The 26,847-nt window shown below is 41.1% G+C and overlaps 1 protein-coding gene across 2 annotated transcripts in view; it reads right to left on the bottom strand.

Moving 5' to 3' along the window:
* Window positions 1–18,452: 18,452 nt before the first annotated feature.
* UBE2E3 (ubiquitin conjugating enzyme E2 E3) overlaps window positions 18,453–26,847 on the bottom strand; it is a 55,793-nt gene continuing 47,398 nt past the window's right edge. For both annotated transcript variants that reach the window (XM_071562467.1, XM_071562468.1), the window contains exons 4-6: window positions 23,738–23,870; window positions 21,823–21,970; window positions 18,453–20,966 (exon numbers count right to left, since the gene is read on the bottom strand). In XM_071562467.1, coding sequence (XP_071418568.1) covers window positions 20,869–20,966; window positions 21,823–21,970; window positions 23,738–23,870 — 379 coding nt within the window. In that variant the 3' untranslated portion in view covers window positions 18,453–20,868. The remainder of the gene's footprint in view (window positions 20,967–21,822; window positions 21,971–23,737; window positions 23,871–26,847) is intronic.

Below are 26,847 nucleotides of genomic sequence, written 5' to 3'. Positions count from 1 at the left end.
GTATGCAAATAAGGGTATATTTATTTGTCCTCAGTGCACTCTCTCAGCTCATTGCTCTGTCCCAAGAGAGCAGTCTCAACATTTTAAGTTTTCTAAATCAAGTAATAATAATAAAATAGTTTACTCTAGAGACAGTGAAGATTGTCAGTCCATGTTAAGTTCCCAAGTCAGAAATTCTAGCTGCTATACTGCCATATAACATTGTGCATATTCCTAAAGGACTAAACGATCTTTACCTGTAGCTCCCACCAAGCACATAGAATGAGATACTGCTTTTGTTTTGACTGGTATAAAATATCAGTCTGGAGACAGACACGTGGATGCAGAAGTTACAGTCGGTGAATGCCTAACCCATTTTAGGGTGTGCTGGTAGTTCTGCTTTTATTAAGAATGTGGTTGCTTTGTTTTGGTTTTAGAACAGAAACAATGAAACTTCACTCATCAACCATGGAAAACAGCTCATAGCCTGACATCTTCCATGACAAGGGCTCTCTTGATTTTCAGTCTTAATTTTCATTCCTTTAATTGCTACTTCCTAATTGGAGTAGTGTATGACATACTAACTATTTTCTTTCCATTGTCAGGCTGTAATCCTGCACATATTTATGCACATTATTAACTCTGTTATTACAAGGAGTCTGAAATAAAGCTGGTAAAACAATAAATGTGTATATGTGCCTAATATGTTGGGGATCTGAACCTCCTCAAATATCTCTTGATTCTAACAGCTACAATCTCTTAAATACCATATTATCAACCTACATATTTTGCCTAGGTTAGTCTCCTTTCCAAAAGCAATCCAGCCAGATCATTAACCATGTAGTAGTTTTTCCCTGTTAAATATCCAGTCTCTTCATTTAATTGAATATCCTAATATGAACACAATATTCCAGGCCTGATTTCCTTACATTATCATGTAAGACTCATTCACACGGTTGGTCACAACCACTGATGTACATTCATGTTTAGAAAGATACAGCTCCCAACTGGAAATGCTCCTGAGGGTGAACAGCATATGTTCTGTTTTATGACACTGGAATGGATGTGGATTGGTAAAAAATTTTCCATACTTTTTGTTATAATGCATGAAATGCATTAAATAGGACAGAAAAAGTAAGAAGATTTGATGATGCAGAGCAATCAAGAGGAATCACGCATGTCTAAAGGTGCAGCATTACTTACAATGTTCTAATCTGAAATTAAGAATTTAATGTAATTCAAAGCTTTTATCTCAAATAAGAGCATTAGAAGTTCCAGAATTTTGTAGTGCTTTCCACCAAAACCACCAAATAAATAAATAAATAAAGAGAAAGTGCAAGAATATGAAGTAATAGCATGTTAATCACTTTGAACCTAGAAATAAATAAATAAATCCTGATTTAACCCTCTTCTCACACACTTCTAATGTCTTTATCAAACAGAGATGATCTGGCACCAATGTCCAATAAAATCCAGCTGTGTGACAGTGACAACCATCCCTTGGACTCAGCGGATATTTTTATCAGACAAACAAAAAAGAAAGTTGCATGAGCTGTCGTCACTACTGTGGCCCCTGAAGTGCTAGCAGGTGGAAAATCTTAGAGCAAATACACTGTGCTGTCTTTTTTAATAATGATTCTTACACACATTAAAATACATTTAAGTGCTGTGCTTGCTCTTTAACACGGCCTCATCTTGATAATCAATGTAGCCAGTCTAGTGAAGTGCCACTTTCCTGCTGTGAGAAAGCACAATTCTTCTTACTGTCACAGCCCCCTGCTGACATGTTTTACAACATTTAAGCAGGAAACTGTTAAACCTTACTTCTCTCTTTTCCCTCTGTGCAGACAGAAATCTTCTTTCCTGCTGGTTTCTCACTTGAATTAAGAGCCGTTAAGATGTGCCCTGACTTTTACCCTGAGCATTGCCCTAATTTTAACCTCCTGCAACGGTTATCTTAATTTTACTCAGACTTCTAAAACTGACTCATTCAGTAAGACAAACTGAGAGTGTCTGGTAAATGAATAGATTTCCTATAAGCTCGGTAAAAAGTTCATCTTTGCCACATTTTCTCCAGAGAGGGGGCAGAAGGCCGCCTCAGTGCATGACATACAAACTCCATCGAGTCAGTTCAGGGCATTTTTCCTGCTGTAAAGGATGCAAAAAGCAAAGAGTCTGTGCTTGGAATTCTGCATCTGCAATGTCAGGCATGCGTTTTCATGCCACGAGCCCCACTTCTCACCAGCAGGATTTTTAAAGAAGGGAGGAAATAATGAAGTATAGGAGCCAATGGCTCCATCAAGCTGATTAAGCACCATTAATGGATGTTAAAGATTGTGACTGAGAAGCTGATACAGGTGCAAGTTTTATGAGTTTGAAACTTTACTTTGACATAATGAGTAAAGTTCAAGCCGGAGGCTTTTATGCCATCATGAGAGGCTCTGTCAGTGAGCACTGTAACCTAATTAGTTTTGATGCAGCAAATCAGCAAAGCCACTATTGGTTATGACCTCTGCCAAGAGCATGAGAGAGCCAGACAAATGAAGCTTAAGATGTTATTAGTTGTTCTGTTGCGAAGTTCCAGATAAAATATGACAGGATGTTGTTGCTTGACTTCAGCATCGGTTCTCCAGATGGCACTCAGCACTGGCTTGTAGCGAGGCTCGCAGGGAGGCTGCCACATTGTCTCTGTCAAAACGAAAGTTTTCCAATTACAAAGAGATTATTCGAAGCACTGCAAACTTAATCTCCTGAACGAAAGGTTGCAAGCTGTGTAATAGCAATTGAGGGGGGAGATTTCGCATAGTTCACTTGCTGTAAACACTGCTGTTCAGGCAAGCTTTATTATCCTGCCCAGTGAAACAAAGAAATCAGGTGCTCTTGACTCTGTGTTAGGGCAGCTGTGACTGGACAGAGCAGTGGCACAGCCTCTCTGGTGGAATTAGTGAGTCTGATCCGTCTGCTGGGCTGTTGGTGAGGATCAGAAAAGATGAACCTGAGTTAAAATGGTGCAAGATGGATCTTAAAAGAAAATTAAGGACCTTTGAACTAGCTGAGAGCTGTACTTCTGCTTCATGGTAAACCAGGTAAATTCTGCCAGTCTGGTTGAGGGAAATAAGGTGTATTTTTTCTCAATTTTCTATGAAATCTTTAGAGGAAAAAAAGAAACAAAATGTCATGCAAGTGATGAGCTTATGCGATTTGACACTGATGTTATGAAATATCTTCATATATATAGCACTGTACCAGGCATGTTGAAGCTATTTAGCAGCAACTGAGACAGAATGAGGATGTAATGGCCTGATAAGCAGAAACAGCATCTCACCCAAAGATCATTTTGAGCTGCTGGGAAACAGGAATTGTATAAAGGACAGGAGATACAGTCAAGAAAATATCTTCCACTTGACCTATGTATATAAAGAACTGTTGGATGAATGTACCACATCCAACCTTACAAGCTCTCAGCAGTATAGCTTTTATATCACACTCAGTATCAGAGTGTATCATGGCTGTGCTTTTCAGGGTGTATGTCCTCTTCCACTTGACACTCTTCTGATGTTTGAAAGCAACATGTTTCAGGAACATTATTTGAAGCAATTCAACGCATGAAATTCCCTTTAAACACAGGGGAAAGTCTTACCTAGTGAGGATGGTCAAACATGAGCACAGGTGATCCAGAGAAGTTGTGGAATGCCCCTCCCTGGAGATACTTGAAGTCCAACTGGGTAGGCAGTCAACAGCTGGCTCCAGCTGACTCACATTGAGCCAGTGGTGGGATTGGACCAGCTCTGGAGGCCCCTTCCAGCGCCAGCTTTCTGAGTATCTATGAGTCTATTCAAATTATCATCTACTAAAAATTATTACCTAAAACTAACCAATCTAAAAAGAAAATCATCCTCTCTGTCTTATTATAAGGCTGTACATTTTACGCATAGGAGAATATGTAAATGTAGACAAGCAATCATGAAACAGCAGGATTATTTTTGATTCCCTGATTTCTGACTAAAAACAAACTGCCCAAGTGGCCCCACCAGCACACAAAGTGGGGGGATTGCTGCCAGAATGTGGAGAGCACCAGAGGAGCCTCATGTGACTTTGGCTGCATGCAGCCTCCCAGAGGGATGCTGAAGGCTTTGCAGGCATCCAGAGAGATTTTCGTGCAAATGAGCAGCCTGGTTTTGGCACTTCCATCTTGCCCCTGGCCTGGTGCTCTGCAGTGGTGCCCACTGCCCAAGGTGTGGGGGCAGCTCTGCCCACCAGGTGTCAGTAGCCATGGTTGAGAGAGTGCTGGGGCAGTTTTCGGCCTGGGACTCACCAAAACACTGTCCAGGAAGGGAAGGGTGAAGACAAGAGGGGTATTTTCCCTCTTTCTGGTTTTAGAAAGGCCTAGTGATAGTGAAGGTGTGTGAGTCAGGGGCCAGAAGGAGACCCTACACATGACTAAGCAGAGTTAGAATTTTCCTTCTGGGAGATGAGTTGTAAAACTAAGGATGACAAGGGAAAAGCGCTCGGAGGACTACAGAGAAATCTGGATTGTGTTGTTCAGAGGCAAATCACCAGACAAGTCTTCAGGAGGGGCATTTCTATGCTTATTTTTCAGCCTCGTTCAAACAGCAAATGCAGAGACAGCAATTTCTGAATTTAAGATGGTTTTTTTCCAAAGTCTGTGTCATGTGTACTCATTTAGTTGGCACGCAGTTTCTCTTGATGGTACACTAATGGCTGTCATAATTGCCAGTGTGCCTCAGCCCCAAATATTTAGTAGATAAGAAATATCTCTGCTTGGCAAAATGAAGATGAATGGGGATGTATATGTGTATACATAGAGCTAAGAATGGTTTGGTTTTCAAAGAGGTTACTGTCAATAGATTATCTTTGTATACTACATCCTTTTCCTCTAGAGTAGGACAGGGCTTTTGCACGGGTACAAGCAGCTGTGACAGCCACAGTGCTGCCATCATGGAATGAGAGAGGTCAAGGAAGAGGGTCACTGAATGGCACAACCTGCACAGGGTTGTTCCAGTAGGATCAGGATGCTTTGAGATTTTCCATCAATGGCATAGCCAGAGATAAGGAAAACTTAAAACTGAAGAGAGATGTGAGAATGTTTTCACTGCTTCATAGTCACATTTGTTCAGATTGTTCAAGACAGCAAAGATGAGGGAGGAGATTGTCTTTGAACTAGAGGTTTTGTCTTCTCCAAGGCTCAGAATGTGACTGTCACAGATTTCATTCATAGATATGGCTTTAAAAAAATTCACCCTTCCCAAATAGCTGTACCCAAAAGCTGAAATAGCTTATATTGAAAATCGAAGCTGCACCATGAAAAGGGGATCCAACAAAAGAGCACAAAGTAGGTAGGTAAGAGACTTCTATTAACTGCCTTGTAGGCAGCAGCAAGTTGGTAAATGCTCAGTGGAAGGATGAGGTGTAGTGCTGGATCTCCTCAGGGAGCTTCATGCACAGAAAGAGTTCAGCAGATGGCCTGAAGCTGTTTGCTGGGGCTGTGCTCTGCCCAGTAGGGAACAGCAGATCAGAGTCTGCGACTGAGAGGTCACTGCAGCCCAAACCATCATCTGATGAGTGAGGACGTGGGTTGGACATAAACAGACAATAAAAGGAAGAAAACTTTTGCATGTTTGATTTGGTAGAGATGAGGAGGGTCTTTTGTCCTCAGCAAAGTTTAATGCTCCCTCAAATGCATAGCAGACCAGGGCCTGCCACTGCTTGCAGTTTAAAATTATATTCTCCCTTTTGGCTAAAAAGAACTATGGAAAGCATCCTGCTACGAAGTGTACCTGTAAATTCAGCATTAATAGTGCAATAGAGTAAGAGGAGGACACTTTTTTCCTCATTGAAAGAGCAGGATGTGTAAATCTCCAATGCAATTGAAGCAGGACTGAAAGAAGGACTCTATAAATGAGATTAAAGAAGTAGATAAATGTAAAATGCAAAGAAAGGAAATCAGACATTCATGCACAGAAAAATGAAAATGTCTAAAGCAGAACAGCTGGGAGGAAGTGATTCTAGTTTCACAGAGGTGTGGATGACAACAAAAGAGTGGTGAAAGGAAACGCCCTACAAGGTGACATACATATTTACTGAAAAATGTAGCAGGGCTGTGGGGTTCATGGGTCTAACTCTGTGTTGTTCACAAAATTTTCAAAACTTTTTTCCTCTAACCATCTCTGCACAATTAACTGAGCCCTGCCTTTTCTTTCTGAAGAAAACTAGATTCTTGTTTCCTTACTGAGGAAATGGAGGTTTGATGTAACCAAAAGTTTTGCAAGAGCACATGATGTTCATCAGTATTGTCTTTCATGGAAATTATTGAAAATCCCCTCTGCACTTTGGGTCAGGTGAAGTCACTTTGTTCTGGCTGCTCATTTGGATGCTGATGGGGAGGTTCTGGAAGGCACATATGCAAATGGCAACATCAAAACAAAGCACTATCATCTTCTCTCAGCCCAGTGCCTGACTAAATTCCCTTTGCTATTCCCAAAGTTTGTGGGTTTTTTCTATACCATGACTCTCAGAATATCAACTCCTTATTCTGTTTTGGAAGGAAAGGAAATTCTGAAATATTAAGCCTAATATTTGTGCACGTGTGTGCAGCAGATGCAGAGATTAATCAAGGTTTAAAATTTTCTTTGGTTGGACATTGTGTATGGAAATTATTTTAATAATAAGATTCTGTAGCATATTTGAAAACATTCTTTCACAGCTGTTGATGTGTTAATCCAACATGGGTAAGAGAAAACTGCAAAGACATTTCAGCCATAGGGTTTATATTTATATATAAAATCAGAATACCGTTAAAGCTGACAGCATGTTTACATCTGGATCCTGTATGATAGCAGCTGATACATTTAATCTGGCATGTGGCATAAAACAGGATTAGATAAGGTTTTCTGCTTAGCCATGATTCTCTTGTGCAAAAGCATATTTATAACAAGGTTCTCAACAAATCACATTGTAGTGCTGAATACCATGTTGAAATGCACTGTGCATCAGCAGTATTTTCCAAAAGTTATGTCCCTGTGATTTGTGCTAATTAGCAATGAACTGACTCTGGAGTAGAAGACATGCTCAGGAGGATTATTAGAGGTTTGATTTCAAAAGCTCAAGCCAACCAGACCATTTCCCAAATCAGTTGGTGTGAATGCATCTGAAAAAATAAGATCTGCTTGATTATGCAAACCTGAGGAAAAATATATGTTCATGTGAACTTTGGGAAAGACTGGACTCAAAATTCTAGGCAAGGGCCCAGGTGCTACTTTATTATTTGACATTTCTTATCTAAATGACATAGTCTTCAGGTCCTCCAGAACAGGAAACCGCACTGACATCTATTTGCACGGTCCTTACTGGCTGCTGATTTCTGTGTGCTCCTCATCTCATCTCCTCAGCTCCTACAGCACTGTCTTTCCCAGACTGAACACACAGGTCCTGAGTGTGACTTTTTTTTTTGTGAAAAGCCTAATTAAAGTGTAATCATGTGTTCAGAGGAAAGGTTCCTCCTCCTTTCCTGGTGCTGAGCATCTTTGTGTACATCACCCCAGTAGCTGGCAGTGTGTACTGCAGGCTGGAGGGCCTGCCACTGTGGGCTCCAGACAAAAAATTAAAAACACAGTGAACATCTGAACTAAAGGTAGCTGTAGCATGTACTGCTGATCACTGTCCACTGGCACTCACTACCTAACACCTAGAAGTGCTGAGTGAGGGGAATGGACACTGAGTACACTTTCCACCTCCCAGTCAACAAGAGTGATGCCTGTACATGTACAGCAGATACAAGTTCAAATCCACCTTTAAGTAACAGTGACATAAATGAAGTTAAAATACATAGGGAGACCATGCTGCTGGTCATTGTCTAGGCTAGAGGTATAACAGGGTAATTTATGATGTTGTCAAAAAATATGCAATTCACAGCCTAGAGAAAAAAAGGTAGCTGTGTTTTCATATGACTACTAAAGACCAGAAAGAACAAAGCACATGATTTCTGTTCTGTGGCCAGTAGTAAGCACTGCTGGCATCACTCTATGTCTGAATAAGAACACTAAACATGATGAATATAGAAATAATGAAATACAACAGGATTTGTATTTGGAGAGAAAGACAACTTATTTCACTATGTATATTAAGTACATATATAAAGTCTAAATGATGAGAAGGTTTAAGCACCATAGACAGGTGCTTAATAAACCCCTAGAAATGCGTGCTCTGGTCTGTGCATCTCTTATCATGGAATGGAAGCATTCAGTAGAGAGGAAAGTTGACCAGACACTGACAGGATATAATGGACTTATCTGTTAAAGGAGTGGAGAGAATGTAATATTTAATATGACTTCCTGATAACTGGTCAGGTAAATCTATCTGTGCCAGATTTCCAAGGTTATTTGTAATTGAATGCAACTGAATACCACTACAAAGCAGTGTAAAAGGAAAGGAAGTCCTGCAATTCCTTGTCAGGTGTAGAGCACCTTCAAGTATGAAGTTTCCATCTTGAAGAACTTACAGGTCACAATTCAGGACTGATTTAGATTTAGATAAGTAGCTAAGCAGTTTGCAGGGAGAGGGCAGCTCATTTTCCTGCCACTGAAAAGGATAGACATCTTCTCATCCTCTATGGTCCTGAATCTCTGCCCCTGCCCACAGCTGTGCAGACTTACCCATGGCTGTGCATTAGCTCTAGCACCCATCTGACCCCAGAATGAGCTGATTTATTGTAAAGCAGCTGCATAAAACTAGATCTTTTCCCCTTTATTCCTTGTTTGTTGGTTTAAACAGCTGGGTTGGTCTGTAGTTCATTCTGAGCTGTTAGAGGGCTGGAAATTGCAGGTCATGGTGCGTACAGTTCTTAGTCCTCACTGGACAGTAGTAACCACTGGATGTATGGGGCAGGGCAGGGCTGGCAGGGCTTCTTATAGTGATTTAACAGTGATTCCTGATGTGTTGAATGACTGTTGTCTTCCTTAGTTTAGGCTCAGAACTCCCACATCTGCACTAGTGCAGGAGTTGTTGGGTTTGGTGCAGCTGGTGTAAGGCCAACATCAAAATTAGGATGGTGAAGTTTGAATCTTTCATGGAAGACATCTGGGGCATTCACTTTACATATGTATGAAATCAAAAACTTTTCTTTTTCTGTTCTTGCCACCCTTTTTTCTCCATAATTCCAGGAAAGATGGAGTTCCTCCAAAAAAAAAAAAAGAGCATTCATTTCTTAATGTTGAAGGCATGTAGAAGAAATGCATAGGACAAGCAAATTCCCAGTAAATGGCATGTAAACATTTAGGGATACAGAACTAAACTGTGGTAATAAATTTTATTTATTTTATTTTTCCAAATATGTCTTGGTTTCTGTGACTGAATGGAAGTATATTTTGGGCACCATTAGAGGGTAGCTCTGCAAAAGCGGCATTTTGTCTGCAACAAGTAGAGTTGTGTGGTGCTTCTCTTTTTCATTTACAGGTACTTTCTGTGGCTGCTCAGTCTTGGACTTCCAGTCTTCCCATAATTTATTAATTTATTAAATTAAATGAATTTATTATTTAATTAATAGCCTTACAGTTCCAGAACCAGTTTTATCCCTAAGCCTAGTCCTTGTCTGGGGCTCAGGCTGAGCCCAGGACACCTGAGCAGGTACCAGTGTATAAGCTCATCCAGGGGCCAGTCTTTAGGCAGGACAACCTCTCTCTTGGTAACCTCTATCTTGCAGTACTCCAGTCCAGGGCCAGGCTTTGACTGTCTCCTAAGCCCATCCCTAACTCTAACAGGATAAGAGCAGTGAAGGCGCAGTGGGATCACAGCCGTCTCAGAAGGCAGCGGGCACGGCAGCCAGGATGGGAAATCTGCACCTTCCTGTCCATGTCTTTTGTCTCACAGTTGAATTACCATCCCTCTCCCTAGGAAGAGGATGAGTAGAGCTGTCCATCTGTTCATTTGCCACCAGTCAGGCCTAGCTCCAACATGTCAGTTTTATTTTCTTTGCGCCCACTATCTCCCTCCTCTTGTTTACCAGAGAAGTCCTTTAGACTGGTCCAAGCTTTTGGGTTTTATTCGGTGAGGCTCTATTTCTGCCCATTGCATTGTGTTGGATTTTTGCAGTCACAGCAGAGGCCGAGCTGGCCCTCAGTTACCAGCTCTCTGAGGAGCAGAGACCCCCACACTGAGCATAGCTGGCTCCTTGCCACCTGCTCCTGTGATAGAGGATGGGTGTCAGAACAAAGCTGGCGGCATGAATTGGCATGATGAGGTGAGAAAGTAGGGTGCACGGTGCCCCAGCTGATGCTTGCCAATGTAATTGCCCTTCAGGCAATAATTCGTGCCAGTGTGATGGCCTCCAGGGACCTTCTGCAAACCAGCGTAAGCCAAAGCCACTTCTGCTTCCCCATCACTCAGCTGCCATGAGTGTTAACCTTATATTAATTCAAGACTGAACTCCTAGCTGCACATTAGTCAGTTTTTCATAATAATGAGTTGAAGGGAATTATCACTTCTTTCAAAATACTTAAAGTGGAAGGAAAAGAAAGCATTAGCAAGGCTTGGAAGGATGGTCTTGGAAGAAAAATCTCTTGTACCGGTGCACAGTATAAAAGCCATGGGAAAGGTGTACTCATCTGGTGCTTGCAGCCTGCTTGGCACTTGCTACAGTAAATTGGTTATTCTTAAACCAGAAGAAGCAGCTTCCAAAGCCTCTCTCCCAATGTGTTACAAGAAATGGCAGGGCATGTCAGAGTAAGATTATGATAACAAAAGCAGGAAAACAAGAACTACTGTAAACTTAAGGCAGAAAATAACACAGAGACAAGACCTGGAAAGAGCTAAGTCAGCTCCCTCAGTTGTCTGCAATGATAAAAAATATTTAATTTTAGATTTCAAGATCCAGTCAAATCCTCACAGTAACAGTCAGCTCTAGCAGGTTAGAGCTGGTAGTATCCCTGGGGAATTTTGAACATTTCCATCTCCAGAGCTTCATGTTTCACAAACACTTGAGTCCAAGGACATTGCTCATCCACTCTCTTCTGAAGAGCTGGCAGTTGAATACCAAGGAATAACTACCTTGTCATTACACTTTTAAATTGGTTTCAAATAATATTCTCAGTTGATTCTTGTTTTGTGAACATTTTTATACTACTTTGCAGCAAATGTTCCTTAGCTCTGGGTAACTGCTGTTATGCAAATAGGTTGAGTTGGGTCATGAAATGTACCTCCTCTCTTGGTAGTTCCACCCCTAAATGGAAATTTGGAGGCCCCTAAAGTCTGGTCACACTGAACAGCAGGTAGGAGGTTCACCACCTCTAGGAAATGAGCAAGAAGACCCCTCATGTAGTAGAAAATGCCTATAGGGAGTATCACTGTGATGGATGGGGCAGATGGGCCATGAAGTGCCTGGGATGGGGGCACAGTGCCATGGGACCTCCCCATAATGCTGCTCTGTGCCAAACTTCCAACCTGAATCATGGCCTGATTGGAAAAACCCTGGTTATTTAGAACAAGCTTTCCAAGCACTGCTGCTGACTGTGTAAATTGGTGAATATTTAAAAAGTCCGCAGCCAGGTAGTACTGGTTCCTCCCAGTGCAGCCAGTGGGATGTGGCAGTACTTCTGTAGGATTTCTAGCACCTGCAACAGATGTGCAGACTTACAACACATTCATAGCATACATCTCAACAAATTGCATCAACAATACTCCTTTGCAGTTTATGGCTCTGTAGATGTCTTTAATAAAAACCCTACCCCAGGAAACATCTTAAGACAACTGCTATTTGAGAGCTTCACTACAAGTTCTTACTGTAAGTTAATAAGGCAAACACAATACCTGACATTTGCAATGATAATTGCCCAGGCCTCACTGAGTAATGGCTAAATCTGGTTGTGCTCAATCTGACTTCCACCGCGGAGTGTCTGAATTACAGTGTAGACTGAGGCCTGAAAATCAATGGCTGCCATAATCACTCAATTAAAGCCTTTGAAAATCATTAGCAATTTGGTAAATTTAAAATATTTAACCATACGTCATTTTTAAACAGAAAGTGCCAGACCAGCACAACTCCATTTGTTACACTGAGGAACCGCTGCCGGAGCGGTAAACAGGAACAGTATTAGTGCACTATGGCTGAGTAGGCAAGTGTATCACCCGAGCTGAAAAGCTGAGAAAGACACAAGTTGCCACTGTGAGCTTTACCTGATTGACAAAGCTGAGCTCACCCTTCAGGTGGCCAAATGCACGTCAAAAGCCAGCAAAAACCTTGCTAGTTTACAGAGCAGTATTCCCCCCCAGCTGCCACAGGTTTGGACAGACACCGACCTGAGCAGCTGAAGGGACCATGCAAAGAAGGAAAGGAAGCAGTGCCGTTAGAGTCCTTTGTTACTGAGAAAAAAAACAGTGGACTGCAAGGCCAGTCCTCTGAGTGGGACTTATGAGTTAATATGGTCTATAAGAAGAGGAAAAAGAACTTACTGGTGCCAGGAGTCTAATATTTAATCTCATAAAGAAATCAGAAACTGAACATGATATTTTGCTCCATCTGGACTAAATCTACCCATCTGCAAGGATTTAACTTTGAAAGATAGTTGAAAATATCTTTTCTTAACTTGCATATTTGTTTTCTTTAACAGCCTGTTCTTTGGAATCAGTGGCATCCAAGAGCAGCACCACTATTCTAAATATAGGGTCTCTCTTCCTGAAAAAAAGGAGACACTCAGAGAGGATGAGCAAGTTGAGAGGCATCAGCTGCTGCACCAACACCTCATGTTCGTCTAGAGCTGTTGGACTTATCTAAGTGCTGTTTAACTTTGTAGAGTTTAATGGACTCGGGAGAGATGGAGTGTGGGGCTCGGAGCAGTTATTTCAGTGATCCACTGCACCTTCTTATTTTTAACAATTCTGGGGTACAAACACTTTTTAAAGCGAGTTGCCTGTCCTTAGAGTGCAACGCAGCGGCTGTCGAGCAGAAATGGCAGCAAACCCTCCCGCTGGCACCCACCCATCCCCACGGGATGCGCGATGGTCGCGCCGTCCCGTAGAGTGGGTGACGCTGCGGCCCCGATGCCTCTCCCGCCGCTCTGCCCTGGGAGGGCACCGCGGGCTGTGTCTGTGCCTGAAGGCTATCAGGTCCCTGTGACCCCTGCCTGGGTCCCTGTGTCCCATGCCCGGGTCCTTGTGCCCCCTGCCCGTGTCCCTGTGTCCCCTGCCCGGGTCCCCATGCCCGGGTCCCCATGTCCGGGTCCCTGTGCCCCCTGCCCGAGTCCCCGTGTCCCCTGCCCGTGTCCCCATGCTCGTGTTCCCGTGTCCCCTGCCCGTGTCCTCGTGTCCCTGCCCCGGGCCCGGCGCCCCGCCCCGTCCAGCGCGGGCCCGGCGCGGCTGTTCCCGGTGCGGCACCGCCACCTGGCGGCTACGGGCCCTCCCCTGCAGCCGGGTGTGGAAAAGCCCTCCCGAGGGGAAACTACTCCCAGGGTTTACCGGACTCCGTCCGCGGTTTGCGCTTTTGATTCGTCCTAACTTTAGTTTTTCGTTATAGAAGTTCAGACTCTAATTTTTTAAAGAAAGGTAACTCAGGTAAATTACACTAAAAATATCAACTGAATCACCGAATAAGGCTTAAATGACATATTAATATTTCTAGTTCTTTCACTAAATCCGTACTTTTGAAAAAAAAAAAGTCTTTTGGAAACAGCAACAGGTAACAATTAATAGAATAAAAATGTCACTTATACGCAATAACCAATCGCTCCAGTGAAATGGCAGCACATTAGCTTTCCAGGTAACAGGGAAACGCAGGCAAGGGCAAAAAGCAGAGTGCTTAAAATTTCTTCTCAGGCTACAAGGTCAAAATAACATCACTTTAATTCCACTACCTATAGATTAGGAACCCTAACTACTGGGAACCTTTTTTAAGTATGCAGTCACAGAATCACAGAATATTCTGAGTTGGGAGGGACCCACAAATATCATTGAGTCCAGCTTTTAAGTGAATGTATAGGGATCGAACCATGACCATGGCATTATCAGCATCATGCTCTAAACAACCGAGCTAATCAAGAGTCCCAGCTTGGTTCAAGTTTTCACAAATGTACGTGTATTTAAAAAGCTGAAACACATAAACACAACCCCAGAGTCTGCACTTTCACGAGGCTGCCTTCCCTGTGTAAGAACTGCCATCACGCACTGCGGTACTTCAGCACTAACTCCGAATCACCGCTGCACTCCCAGCCCCACTCGTGCTGCCTGGCTTGGTGAACACACACTAGGCTGCATACTCTGACCCAGCTGTATCCGGCAGAGAAACACCCAATTGCTATGTTCAGAGGAATGGTCTCCCACAAGATCTGTGATTTGTCCCTCTCTACCTATATGATATCCCAGAAAACTAATCTCCAGGATGACAGGTCATTCAGCACTCTGGAAATTTATCCACACTGAGCTCCTCTTTAAATAATGACCTGACATTTGTTCTGTAGAGGGAGACAAAGCCCAGACTGACGAAAACAGTTGGCAGCTGCTTTCATTTGTGTCATTCAGAAGCCAAATGATAATTTGTCCTCAGGGACCCATCACTTCTTGGCAGACAGACATGTCCACTGCACTTGGCTATTACTTTTGCTGTTACCTCCCACCCCTGGTGGATGCAGCACACACAGAGAGTCAATATTCAAGGCAGACTAAACTAAAGCTGAGTGCCAAGAGTCATGAAGGATTTCATGATACTGAGAACTGGGAGATAACATCACAGATGAATTTGGTGCTGATAAATACAAAGCAGTAGATATTGGGAAAGACAAATCCGTTAAACCTACAGAAAAGGTTAAATTAGCTATTGCTCAGAAAAAATATTCCAGCCTCTCTGAACACAGCCTAATGAAGACATTAGCTAAGCAATAATGGAAAAAAGGCAGGTCATTTCAAGCTACTAAGCAAGAACACCAAACCAGAAAACATCATTCCAGATGAATTGTGAGTTCACCTTTTGCATACAGTGTGGAGCTCGCATTCCTTAAAATTAGCTAGAGCAGAATTACAAAATGTACAAACAAGGGTGACCAGGATAATCAGAGCATCTTCCATACAGGCAGAGATTAAATAAATGAAGACTTTCCAGCCTGGAAGAAAGAGGTTACTAGGAACTGATAGTAATGATGGTACGTAAAATCCTCAATGGGATCAAGAAGGAGAACAGATGTAATTATTCATTATTTCTCACAATACAAAACTGGAAGACATAAAATGAAGGTTGAATGAAACAATCAAGAAAATATTTTTTTCACACACCTGTAGCATTTACTGTCAAAGGATGTTACAATGGTAACAATTTATAATGGTTAGAAGCGATATTTACTTTGGATAAAAAAGCTCCAAAATGCTTCCCAGTGTGGAAACACCACATAAACAGATATGGCTGTCCATGTCTTAGCTGCAGAAGAGCAGTGGCAACAACAATGAAAGAGTGACAACTCTATGCGTTTATATTCATGCATTTGGTCCCATCACATCTTACACCCCTCCAGACACAGAGCCTGTCATTGCCATGAGGGGAGAAGATACATATATTTTTCATACTGTGCCTCTTATTCCCTGGTAGTTTTTATTTTTAAGGATCCCTCAATTTGTTGCTAGTGTGTTGGATGCCATCTATTCTAGACAGCAACAGAGGTAGTTGCAACTGCACTGCAGAGACATGCATGCAGAGAGGTGGGGTAAGACAAGCAGAAGCAGGTCTCCCTCTTTAAGCATAAAAAAGCAAAAGCATCTGTGTGCTGTAAACATTGCAGCAATTATCATCCAAGTGCACTATCCTCTCTGTCACCTAAAATGAATGCATTGAACAGTCGAACGTGTCCAATTCTCATCGACATCAGCAAGATCAGGCAGCAGCATAAGCAGCCATGATGTTGTCTCAGTTCCTCCTTTAGAACAGGTACTTATTACATGGTGACCTCTGTTGTCTTTGGGCCCTCTGCAGCCACTTTCAGTCGGGGTTGGTTAGTTAAGGAAAGGGAGCAGTGGTTCAGCCTTGGAAATTACTGTGCAATACAAATTAAAGTGGTGCCACCAAAGTGAAATCAAAGGGACACTACACAAAGCAGCACGGATCTCTCAAATGCATCTGTTTCCCTGGCTATAGCACGGACTGCAGAAATATAATGCTGGTTTATGGCTGAATCAAATCTCCTTTTAGTCATGCTACTGTCACCACCCTTTGAAGTTGTTTTAGTTCAGGATGCCTACACAAGCCTTCCTTCTTTCACATAAATATCCAGGGCTGATTTTTGCTGAAAAAAATGCAGACAAGATGGAATTCACTCTTCAGCCTGGAGTCAGGAGCCTTTTGATGCTTGTGCCCACACAGATGAAACCACAGAGGCAGAAGACCACAGGAGTGATGCAGAAACTGTTGTGGGAGGCAGCTTCATTCCCACAGCACTGTGGTGACCCAGGCAGGGCCACAGGGAAGCTGTGCAGCCAGGCTGCCCTGTGGCTCAGAGTTGTACCCAGCCAGCACGCAGCCCCTCAGCCAGAGCCCTGCGACGCTCCTGTCATGGTGCAGGCAAATGAGAACATCAAGGCCACAAATCTGGCTCCCACAGATGGTGAAGAAAGGGAGATACTTCGTCCCACTTTCTGCAATACTCACAAATTGGCTGGTACAGAGCAGAAACTGGTGTGCCACAAGGTGTGGAAGAGTTTCCTCTTCCCCCAAGGGGCAGGGAGGGAGCAAAGCACAAAAAAGACCTGTTCAGTTGCTGCTTCCCTTACGAGGCTGTGCAAGCCTGGTCCACATCCTGCATCTTGCTTTCTATGACTCCTTTCTCTTCCTGGCTGTAGACTTCAAACCATCACTAGTCAACACTGACCAGTAAGATGGTCTCCACATAAGATGTACCACACATCACTAAGACACCACAGAACATGAAGCAGCACCCCACGTTAGCACATTAGTACAGAAATAGGAAGGTGTCTTAGTTTGAGGGAAACCAAAATGTTTATTTAAACCAGAGGAGAGGATTCTTCTTCAATAACTATGTAACTCTTTATTAAATTTTAAGAAAAAGGAACTTAATTTAGAAAATGCATATAAGAAGGATAACTGTTCTTAACTGCTCTATCTATCTATCTATCTATCTATCTATCTTAGATATAGATATAACCATACACAGACCAGAGCAAACTACTCCACCAGCACCAAAAAAAGATCAACTCAAAAAAAGAAGGTAGGTTCTTCCTGGTGCAGCTATATTTATGGACAGTGTCAGTGTCTACACTGTCAGTGTCACATCTTGGCTGGCTGCCAGGTGAATTCTCAGTCTTTACCCAGCAAGACAGAGACAAGGGGTGAACAAATCCCATGGTACAGGATGGAGCCTTTTTCATGGGGCAAAAGCAGACTCTCTCTTTTTCTCCTTGTCTTTTATTCAAAAAGAAGGAAAAGCTGGGAGTAGAGGAGTGATGATAATTCCCAGGAATTTCCTTGCAGTCTAAGTCGGTCCCCAGGAAGAAAAGGTCTGCAGTGTGTCCTGAAGCAGCTGAGACTTTTCTTCTCACTCTCTCTCTGAAGCTCAGGGTGCCCAGAGATGGAGGGGGGAAAGCAAATAGCAGAGCCAGAAAAGAGCTCTCACCAGCTTAGCAAGCAGTGGCTTTTTTTCTGCAGCTGCCCAAAACCTAAAGTCAAGCCAGCACACAGGGAAAATCTTCTCCCACTCCCAGGTGCTGGAGTTCTGTTTCTCCCTCCACCACGCCATTTAGTTGGAATCTGAAGTCATCAGCCATCTTTTGTCCTCAGTCCTGGCACTCCAAAGTCCAAACTTTTATGTTGGTAGGTTGAGAAAAATTCAGTGAGGGACTCCTCCCAACACCATCTTCCTTTGTTTGAACCTTTAACAGAAGGCTAATATGCATTTGCCTTTCCATTGTATGAAATATATTTATTTTTAATACTCTTATAATATTTACCTATCCCTTCTCATTTGATAGGACAAAGTATTTGCTCTGAATGTAGCCATCACTTCAGCTGAAAAGTTTTGCCCCTCTCAGTTCCTCAGCAGTGTCACAGCTCAAAGGCTGGGACAGCCAGGTCCCACATGAGATCTCCTTATGCCAGATCATCAGAGAAACCAGTCTGGGCAGCCTCCCAACCAGCTGCATGTGTTCCCCACTCAAATCCCAAAGACAACAGAAGGAGAAAACCCCATCCAAAATGGAGAGGAAGAGGGTGTGCAGTATCTTCAGCTGGTGCTTTCATAAAAATGTCATTCCAGTTCACTTTTTCCCAAACACAGACCCCAGTAATTGGTGACAAGAAGAACAGAAAACTAAAACTGTAAAAGAGGATCAGTGCTGTGCTTTGGTAGTGCCCAGTATTCACCCCAGCACAGCCAGCAAGAAAAAGGTTTGAAACACCAGATGCTCTTTGCAACTGCTATTTTGGATGTATTTCCAGCAGGGATTTCTTCCCTCCCCATGAAAACAGACACACATTCTCATTTAACAACTAATTGATTTATTTAACAATACAAATTTCTTTCTACTGCATGGTTTAGCAGAGAGAACTTGAGAAACAAAATTAGCTTCTTTTTTTTTAAGTTTAAATGTTTACACAAAAACAACCTTTACTTCAGTAAATATAAAATTTACACACAAAAAACTACATTAAAAAAGAACAGAATCATGACAAACCAACAAAAAAAACCAAACCAAAGCAAACAAACAAAAATTAAAAAAAAAAAGATGGGAATTCAGTGTAAAGGATCCAATTGCAAGGAAGGCAAGATGGGGCAACACTAACAAGGCATCGCATTTGTACACCTAGGTATCTGAGGTTGTAGGTACAATACAAAACCAAAATACATTAAAATTAGAATTAAAACCTGTATTTTTATACCATAATATATTATGATATAAATATCTGTAAATTCTGTAGGCAATACAGATAACGTCTGAAATACATCGTTTGCTCTTCACTGGAAGGTCACTGGAGTGCTACAGGAGCACCGTGTCACCCACGAGTGCACTAATGCTCAGCAGTGAGCAGACTTTAGATGTCCAGCCCAGATGTGATAGCCCCTTGTTTCTTTGCCAATCTGTGCTATTTCTCATACATCCAATGACATGATGAGAAACTCTGGTCACATTCAGCAGTGATTTCCAGCACTTCATCTCCTGGCATTAGTCTGTTACCTGACTTAGGCATATTCACCTGCCAGATCCCATTTCTCATTCCCTTTTGCACTTTACAACCTGAACTCTAAAGCTATTTTGTAGCTACCAAGAGAAACTGGCTTCTAGATCGAGATATTTGGGATACACAGTTCTTCAAGCCACCTTCAGGAATCTGTAGAAATATTTAAAGTAGGGTGGACAATTCATGGTCAAAGGTTATGTGATACAAAAAACAGGGACCTGTATAGTGATGGTTAACTTTAGATCTAAATCTTTAGCAATTTTTGTATTGCTTAAATATTTAAACTTAAGTTTTCATATATTAAATGAGCAGACCATCTTACTGATGGAAGTGCTACATTGTCTCCAAAAACACCAGGTAGTAAGTGGGACTGTAAAGTTTAAAATTAAGTGTAATTTTAGAAATCATTTAAAGGAATCAAGTCTCTTTTTTTATTATCAATATTGTGACTGGCAACTTATAAAAGCTTAAATTATAAAACTATTAGTGACTCTACTTTTTAAACTGTATGTACTATAAAGCTGTATTTCTGTTACTTACAGATGTTACAAAATTTTTCAAGCCAGAAAGTGAAGGGAAAAAAAGGTAGTTTAAAACAGTTTTACAGATTTCATTTTTACTAACAAAGGTTCATTTTCCCCAAAACTGTTTTTATGTCATAAAAATCTGATTAAATTTATTCTCCTCCTCTCTTTTCTGGGCAGATGATACAGTGTTCAATCATGCTTTGGAAGACCTTTTTCAACGGATAACTGTAGTTCTCCTGATCAGCAAGTCCAACTTGCTTTACTCAGAAACAAAAGCACCATCTCTAACTTGGCCCTACTTTGTAGCAAGACCAAGGCAGTCTGTTCTGAGAGCAGGACTGGCCCTGAAGCAACCAGCTACATTAACTTCTGGAGTAAGCATATCCAATGCTCTCATTTCAACTTGAGAAAGAGCTGAAGAGTTCTAAATTTAAGAAAAAAGTAGAAATTTCACTTGTTCTGTTAAAAACAAAACAGGGAAAACTTAATCCACAGGTGTGCATTAAACACTTAATAGCAAACCCTTGCTTATGTATATTAATTTAAAGAATACCCACAGGGATCTGTGATATATTGGCCCTGCCTTGTTACTATAATTAAATTTATTAAAATATTAATTTAAAATAGGAAAACAAAGAAACTACTCCATGGGGAACATGTTTATTGTGTTTGAGATGATACACTGGGTGCTCTCTGAGCTACAAAGGGAAAAAGGAAATCCTTTCATTACAAATTGACAAAGGTAAAAGTTAAAACAGTTTCCACAACAGCATGTACCACATATTGGAAATAGATCTGGGTTTAATACAAATGACATAATTCCTAGTAATCTACAGCTACCTTTAATAACTTCATACAGATAATGAATTAGGCTAAAATGCACTATAATATTTGGTTGACTTCAGGAACAGTATCCTTAGTACATCACAAAATACATTTTGATATCCCAAAGAAGCAAGACTTGCAAGTAGGCATTTTAAACATAACTAATCTACAGCTACAAACTTCTACTCTTGATAGCATTTACCTTTTTGGGGGGGCAGTATCCCAGTCTTCAAAAGGATAAAAGCAGAGTAGAATCAGTATAACATATACACAGAAGTCCGTATTGTAAAGGCTATAAAGATTTGTTGCACACTGCAAAGCTGCCTTCTGCACCTTCACACTGCACAAGTAGTTTGTCATTTATGTTGCATATCTCTTGGTCCACTGTCTGGCTATCCTGTCATGTTCTGCTCTGTTGGTCAGGTACTGAGTGGCTATGCTTCCAACCAGAGGGTCAGCTGTGAAAGGCAGGAGAAAATGCATCAGAAACCATACCATAACTAAATTAAAAAACTGACACAAAACAAACACATGATTTTAAATACAGAATCCATTCCAAAATACAGTGTTTGCTAGACCAGTAAATGCTGTGAGATATAGTGGAGCTCTTAGCACCACACCAAGGGGAGACAGTTTGCTTCCAAAGTCATCAGACCTTTGTGCTAAAGAGGCTCCTCCATTTCTCCCAGACTATGACCACTTTCTGTAAATGAACTGTCACCTTAGCACTATTTCTCAGTTCCTGTCTTGACTTCAGGCAATTAGCATTCATTGCCTAATAACACTGGTGGCAGTTGTTGTTGAGAAACTGTGCTGCTCCTGGTGGATTTCCTTCCCTCCCAACAGGAACAAGGATTTCTCTTCAAAAAGGGAGGAATCTCTCTGAACATCACCTCCATCACATTTGCAAGATTAAAGCTTTTAATTGCTGTCTTAAGAGAAGAGACTTCCTGTGGCCCCTTCTGATATGCAGGATTTATGAATTTATAACTCAAGAGGAATGTTGTTGCTTTCCTGGATCGACCACTCACTTGCTGGAGCTCCTGCAGTACAGACCTTCAATGACATCAGCTTATTTTCTCCATCACACCTTGAGAATAAAAAGACTTAATGCTATTTACATTCTGTTGGGCTATGGGAGTGAAAGCACCATTAAATGTGGGACACCACATCCAATCAGGAGAGTTTCATCCTCAATTTAAAAAATACTAAATTTTATTTAATCTGCATGCAATCAAATATACAAATTACATTCCACAGCAACTAAGTCAAATGACTTAGAGCAGACACTTCAGTGAACTCTCAGCTTCTTACCTGGGTTGCAGTCTGTCAGAAGAGAACAAATAGACAGAAGAACCTTTGAAATAGTCAAAGCAGGGCTCCAGTTGTCTTTCAGGATATCCAAACAGATGACTCCCTGACTGTTGATGTTGCAGTGATAAATTCTGGTACGGAAAGTAACCTGGAATCACAGCATTAAGAGACAGAGTCATTCAGTGCTGCCCCTGGACGGCGCCCCTCGGCTCTGAGCAGCCGCAGCACACGCAGCGCTCCCAGTTATGCAGAGCTTCTGTGGAGGCAGCTCCACTCTGCTTGTCTTTGAAACCACAACTGGTTACAAGAGTTTTTGAGAGTAGCCACGGCTGCCTTTAAGAAACCTACCATGAAGAGATTAGGTGCACAAACTGCTTTCACGCAGGCCCCCTGTCTGGTACCCACAGCAAAAATGAGGACCTGCTTTATAGTACTGTAGCTATTTAATGAAAATACTGCATGTCAGAACATTCTGATCACAAACATAACTTTACTGTAGTTTCTGAAGGTGAAGAAGTTGACAGAACTTGTCTGCATGTGCAGTATTAGTTGATCTTTTTCTTTCTTTCAAAATCCTAAATACAGACCATGAAAATATTTAAATAACAACATTTGAAATTTGAGTGTTGTATTATTCTTGTTAAATTAGCAATGAAATATTTGTCTTACCCTTCATTAGGCAGGATATAATGTACAGCCAAAACAATGTTATTACATTAACTAAATTTGTCCTTGTTTTTAAACTATTTCAGACTAATATCAATGGAGCATGTGAGCATTATTCTGCACAAAAAGTCAGAACTATTTAAAGGCTTTAATTACATAAAGCACAAGAAGATAAGGAAACACTACTATTTTTTAATGATGCGTTGGAGGAAATCCACCATGTTTCCTGAAAATTCAAAAATCATCATGTTCTTAAAAAAACCAAACCAACAAACGTACAAGATTTGAATGAGGAATTTGTCTAGAACTCTGTATCCCTTCATTACAACAGTCTTAAATCAGAACATATTAAATGGTGTGGGGTTTAGAGAAATGTGAGATACATAGATTATATATAATTCTTTATGCTGCAGTCACTCTGGGAATTAATAAAAATATTTGGTTTATAACAACATTAGAGCTACAAAAGCCACTAAGTTGTAGAATGTTGTGTTGTAGAATGTATTTGCTTTTCTGAGTGTCAGCAGTGTCATTTCTGGTAACTTGGTCAAGACTTGTAATTTGGCAGTAAGGGAGGGGAGAAGGGAAGAACCTTTAACTTCTTTCATATCTGTTAGTAAATTACAATTTATTAAGTGTCAATACTATTTCTGATTAACAGATTGACATTTTAGTTTAAGTTAAGACTTGTTTAATCTAATAAAAAGAGCTTTTGCTTAAAAACATCAGCAAAAAAGGTTGCTGATTTTAGCAGTAGAAAATAGACATTTTATAATAATGGAAATCATCACAGTAGTTTGAAGTCACAATATAACACTCTGGTTGCCTACGTAAACTCATTTTAGCTTTCTCTTATTTTGCTAAATATTACATGGTAATATTTAATAAAGAATCTCCTTCACAACAGAAAAGATTTTATTATACATATATTTCAGTAGCTGGAATAAGAAAAAGGAAGCTAAAGTCTTGAGTTGTCTTCTACTAGAAACAAAATTTCTTGAATCTTACCTCTTGATCAGAATTATCATTCATTTATCACTTGGTGAAGCTTGGAACTGGACTGTGGTAATGAGGAAATAAATTAGACAGGATTTCTCTGAGACTGCAAGTCAAGATTTTGGACCTTGTAGTTTTCAAGAGACCATAAACAAATCTGATATTTAGAAAGCAATGTGCACTCACTTGGCTGCAAGTTACATTCTTCTCATCTGTGAAAAAATAGTAAACACAGTAAAAACCTTACCCTTACCTTTGGTGGCTTGAAGGGATAGTCAGATGAAAATGTGATATCCAGGAAAAAAACGCCTCCTTCATATACAGAACCTGGAGGCCCAAGTATAGTAGATCTCCATTCATAAATGTTATCTCCTTTAGGACCAGCACTGCATAAAGAAAAAACAGGAGAGAAAGAGTCAAATGCACCTTTGAGAGAGGCATTTTATGGACTTCCTTCTGCAGTCATTTTGATTAATAAAAACCATTTCCCTATCTTTAACATCTGTCTAATTTTCAACTGCTTTCAGTGGGCTCAGTGTTTTAAACTGGCACAAAAGCTGGGTACTCTGCAGTCCCCTTGGAGATACAACAATGAAACAGACTGATCATGAACTACTGGACTTCTACTGTCAGAAACAGATCCCCAGATCTGCTTTCTTGAATATGTGGTTGCTCTGAGGTTCCACACCACAGCCTTCCTGTAACATCATATTCATACACAAAAGAAGTTGTACATCTTGACCACATCCATCTTCTTAAAGCATTTAACAGATCACACCTTCATAAAAAATGGGACTTTCAAGTACATTGACACACATTTATTGCCACTTGTTTCACAGGCCAGAGTGAAATGTTACAACCTTGGGCAGCAAAACTAGGGAAGGGAGAGAGAATCAAGTAACACGGAATTGAGCTTCTTACAGCACTGTCATTCCTAATAACTATTTTCTTCAGGGTATATTTGTGTTATGCCTCTGGGCAATCGGCAACAAGATGAAGAGCCAAAAATAGTTTATTTTAAGTACAATACTGAATGCATTTCTCACTAGGGGAAGGGTTATTGCATAATTTATTATTGAAGTAAAGCTTTGAAAAAAGTTATAATGAACCCACATTTCTTGATGTCTGAGCTACCATTAATGCTATTATCACAGAGTAACCATCTAACCTCTTCAAAAGAAAAAAAAAATGAAAAAAACCAAATATGTAAGCAAGTCTGGGTAAAAACGAACCTAACCTTCCACAAAAGGTCCTACATATGACATCCTGAGATCCAAAGTGACTGCTATGGAAAACAACACTGTAACACTGTGGAGCTCAGGCAGACGTGGTAGATTCATCACATCTATGCAGGTAAGTCAGTAACACAGCACTGTAAAAGATCCTTTCAATTCTCCCCTCCTCAACAGGTTCCCAGGCACCATCTACATCTCACAGACACACGGTTAAGCACCCTCATCCTTCTCCTTCTGTGGTCCCAAGGAACAGGCACAGAGGACTGTCATATGTGATTGCACATGAAGCAAGTGACAGGGCATGACATCCCACTGTAGGCTGGGAGTTTGTGGATTCTGGAATTGCTCAACACTGAGAGGAGCCTCCCTGCAAGCCCTCCAAGTGTTAAGGCTCTTTCTATGTCACGTCACCTCACATACTTGTCATACATATGTTTGCAGTCTGTAACACAGCATGTTGGACATTCATCCGTACTATGTAGTCAAATATGGAGACAATCATCAGAGACAAGGAATACGAGCAATCTGCATTATGCATCTGCAATCCCCACACCAAGAACTGAGCTATTTTTACTTTAAAATCATACTTGAGAAGAAAAAACAAAAGCTGATTTTGATTATCAATTCCCTTTCAATTCATAATTTTCCAGGATGTTTTCATCTTGTATACATTTCATGTACCAAATGTTGCAGGTCTTTCATAAACAGGACAAAATAATTAGGGAATTTGGCTGAAATCCTATTTAATTAAAAACAAAACATTATTTGATGAAGCTGTAGCTATTTTCCTGTTGCCAGAATGAAAGCAGGTAACAATGGAGTGCTGGTCTCCAGAGCACAGCTAGGAAAGAAAAACTACAAGTGCTGTCAAAATAAAGTTTGGGTCTAAAATCACTCATCTTACCTTTCTATTTGCAACGCATGCATAGAAGTGAAAGCAATATAATAGACAATTTTTATGAAAAAAAGGGAAATCCAGAAGCAAAGAGGTCCATTTTTGGTGATATAATGAACCATTTGTACCATCTGTTGCTCCAGAAGACAATTTTATTCATGCTCCCTAAAAAGCAATTAGTGTAAGAACTGAAAATATTGGGGCAATAATGACAATATTTAAACCCCACACAGGCCACTGAAATGTTTCAATTAATTCCTGACAATCATGAAGCATATAGCTAATTAGTATTGTGCTTAAAACCCAAATTTCCATGGAGCAATTCAATTTCAGTGTTATATATCCTAATGACCGCTTTATAGTTTAATGCAGAGGTTAGTGCTTCTGCCTGTGTGTCACGTACCTTTCTTTCCTACACCTCTAACAACTGGATGCAATTCAATCAGATTAATGAAATAATGAATTAAACCAGTGATATATTTCGGCCCAGCGAATCACTCACAACTAAGTGTGGCACCAGCCTGTTGCCAAACTCTGGTGATCCCTTCCCGAGCCAGAGCACGGCAGCCACCAGCTGGTAGCCACAAGCCAAGTGCAGTGGTTCTCTGCCCGTTGCTGTCTGCTGTGAGCTGCCACTACCCCACCAACACATAAAAGGATCGGGTGGTAACATGGCAAAGGTTACAAGGTCCCAACCTTGCACAAGGAAGAAAACACTGTGCTTAAACTGCATCCTAACTGCTGAGGAAATATTTCTGCAATGTCAACAGAAACACAAAGCTGTAACAGCAACTGCACTCAGATAAAGGAGAAAATTTTAAAATGTTAAATCATTACATCTGAATGAGGTTCGTGAAATTTCTATTTAACAGTTGGTGTCTCACTTCCAGTGGCATAAAAGATACCCCCGCTTCACTAGCAGCCTGAAAATCCCTGCAGTTGCTGTATTATTGGTGTGAGGAGACACAAGACACCACACTTGGCCTCTACAACCTGTGTATTTCCACTAGGGATCCTTCTCAGACAGCCATCCACTTTGCCTTCTGTATACATACCCAAGTAATCTCTTTTGGAAGTAAACAAACCCACAGACTGACTCAGCAGTAGACACCAGAGCTATTCATGGCAGTCTCAGCCTCTGCAGTGATTTCCACAAGGGCAGGACAGTGGGGTTACACCCACTTGGATGACTGGAGGCTGAGCACAGTCAGTCCTGTCTCAGGCCACGGCTCG

The sequence above is a fragment of the Pithys albifrons genome, chromosome 8, assembly GCF_047495875.1.
Source record: "Pithys albifrons albifrons isolate INPA30051 chromosome 8, PitAlb_v1, whole genome shotgun sequence".
Classification (NCBI taxonomy): domain Eukaryota; kingdom Metazoa; phylum Chordata; class Aves; order Passeriformes; family Thamnophilidae; genus Pithys; species Pithys albifrons.
Note: the sequence above shows the minus strand (reverse complement) of the source record. Positions and strands in the feature narration are given on the sequence as shown.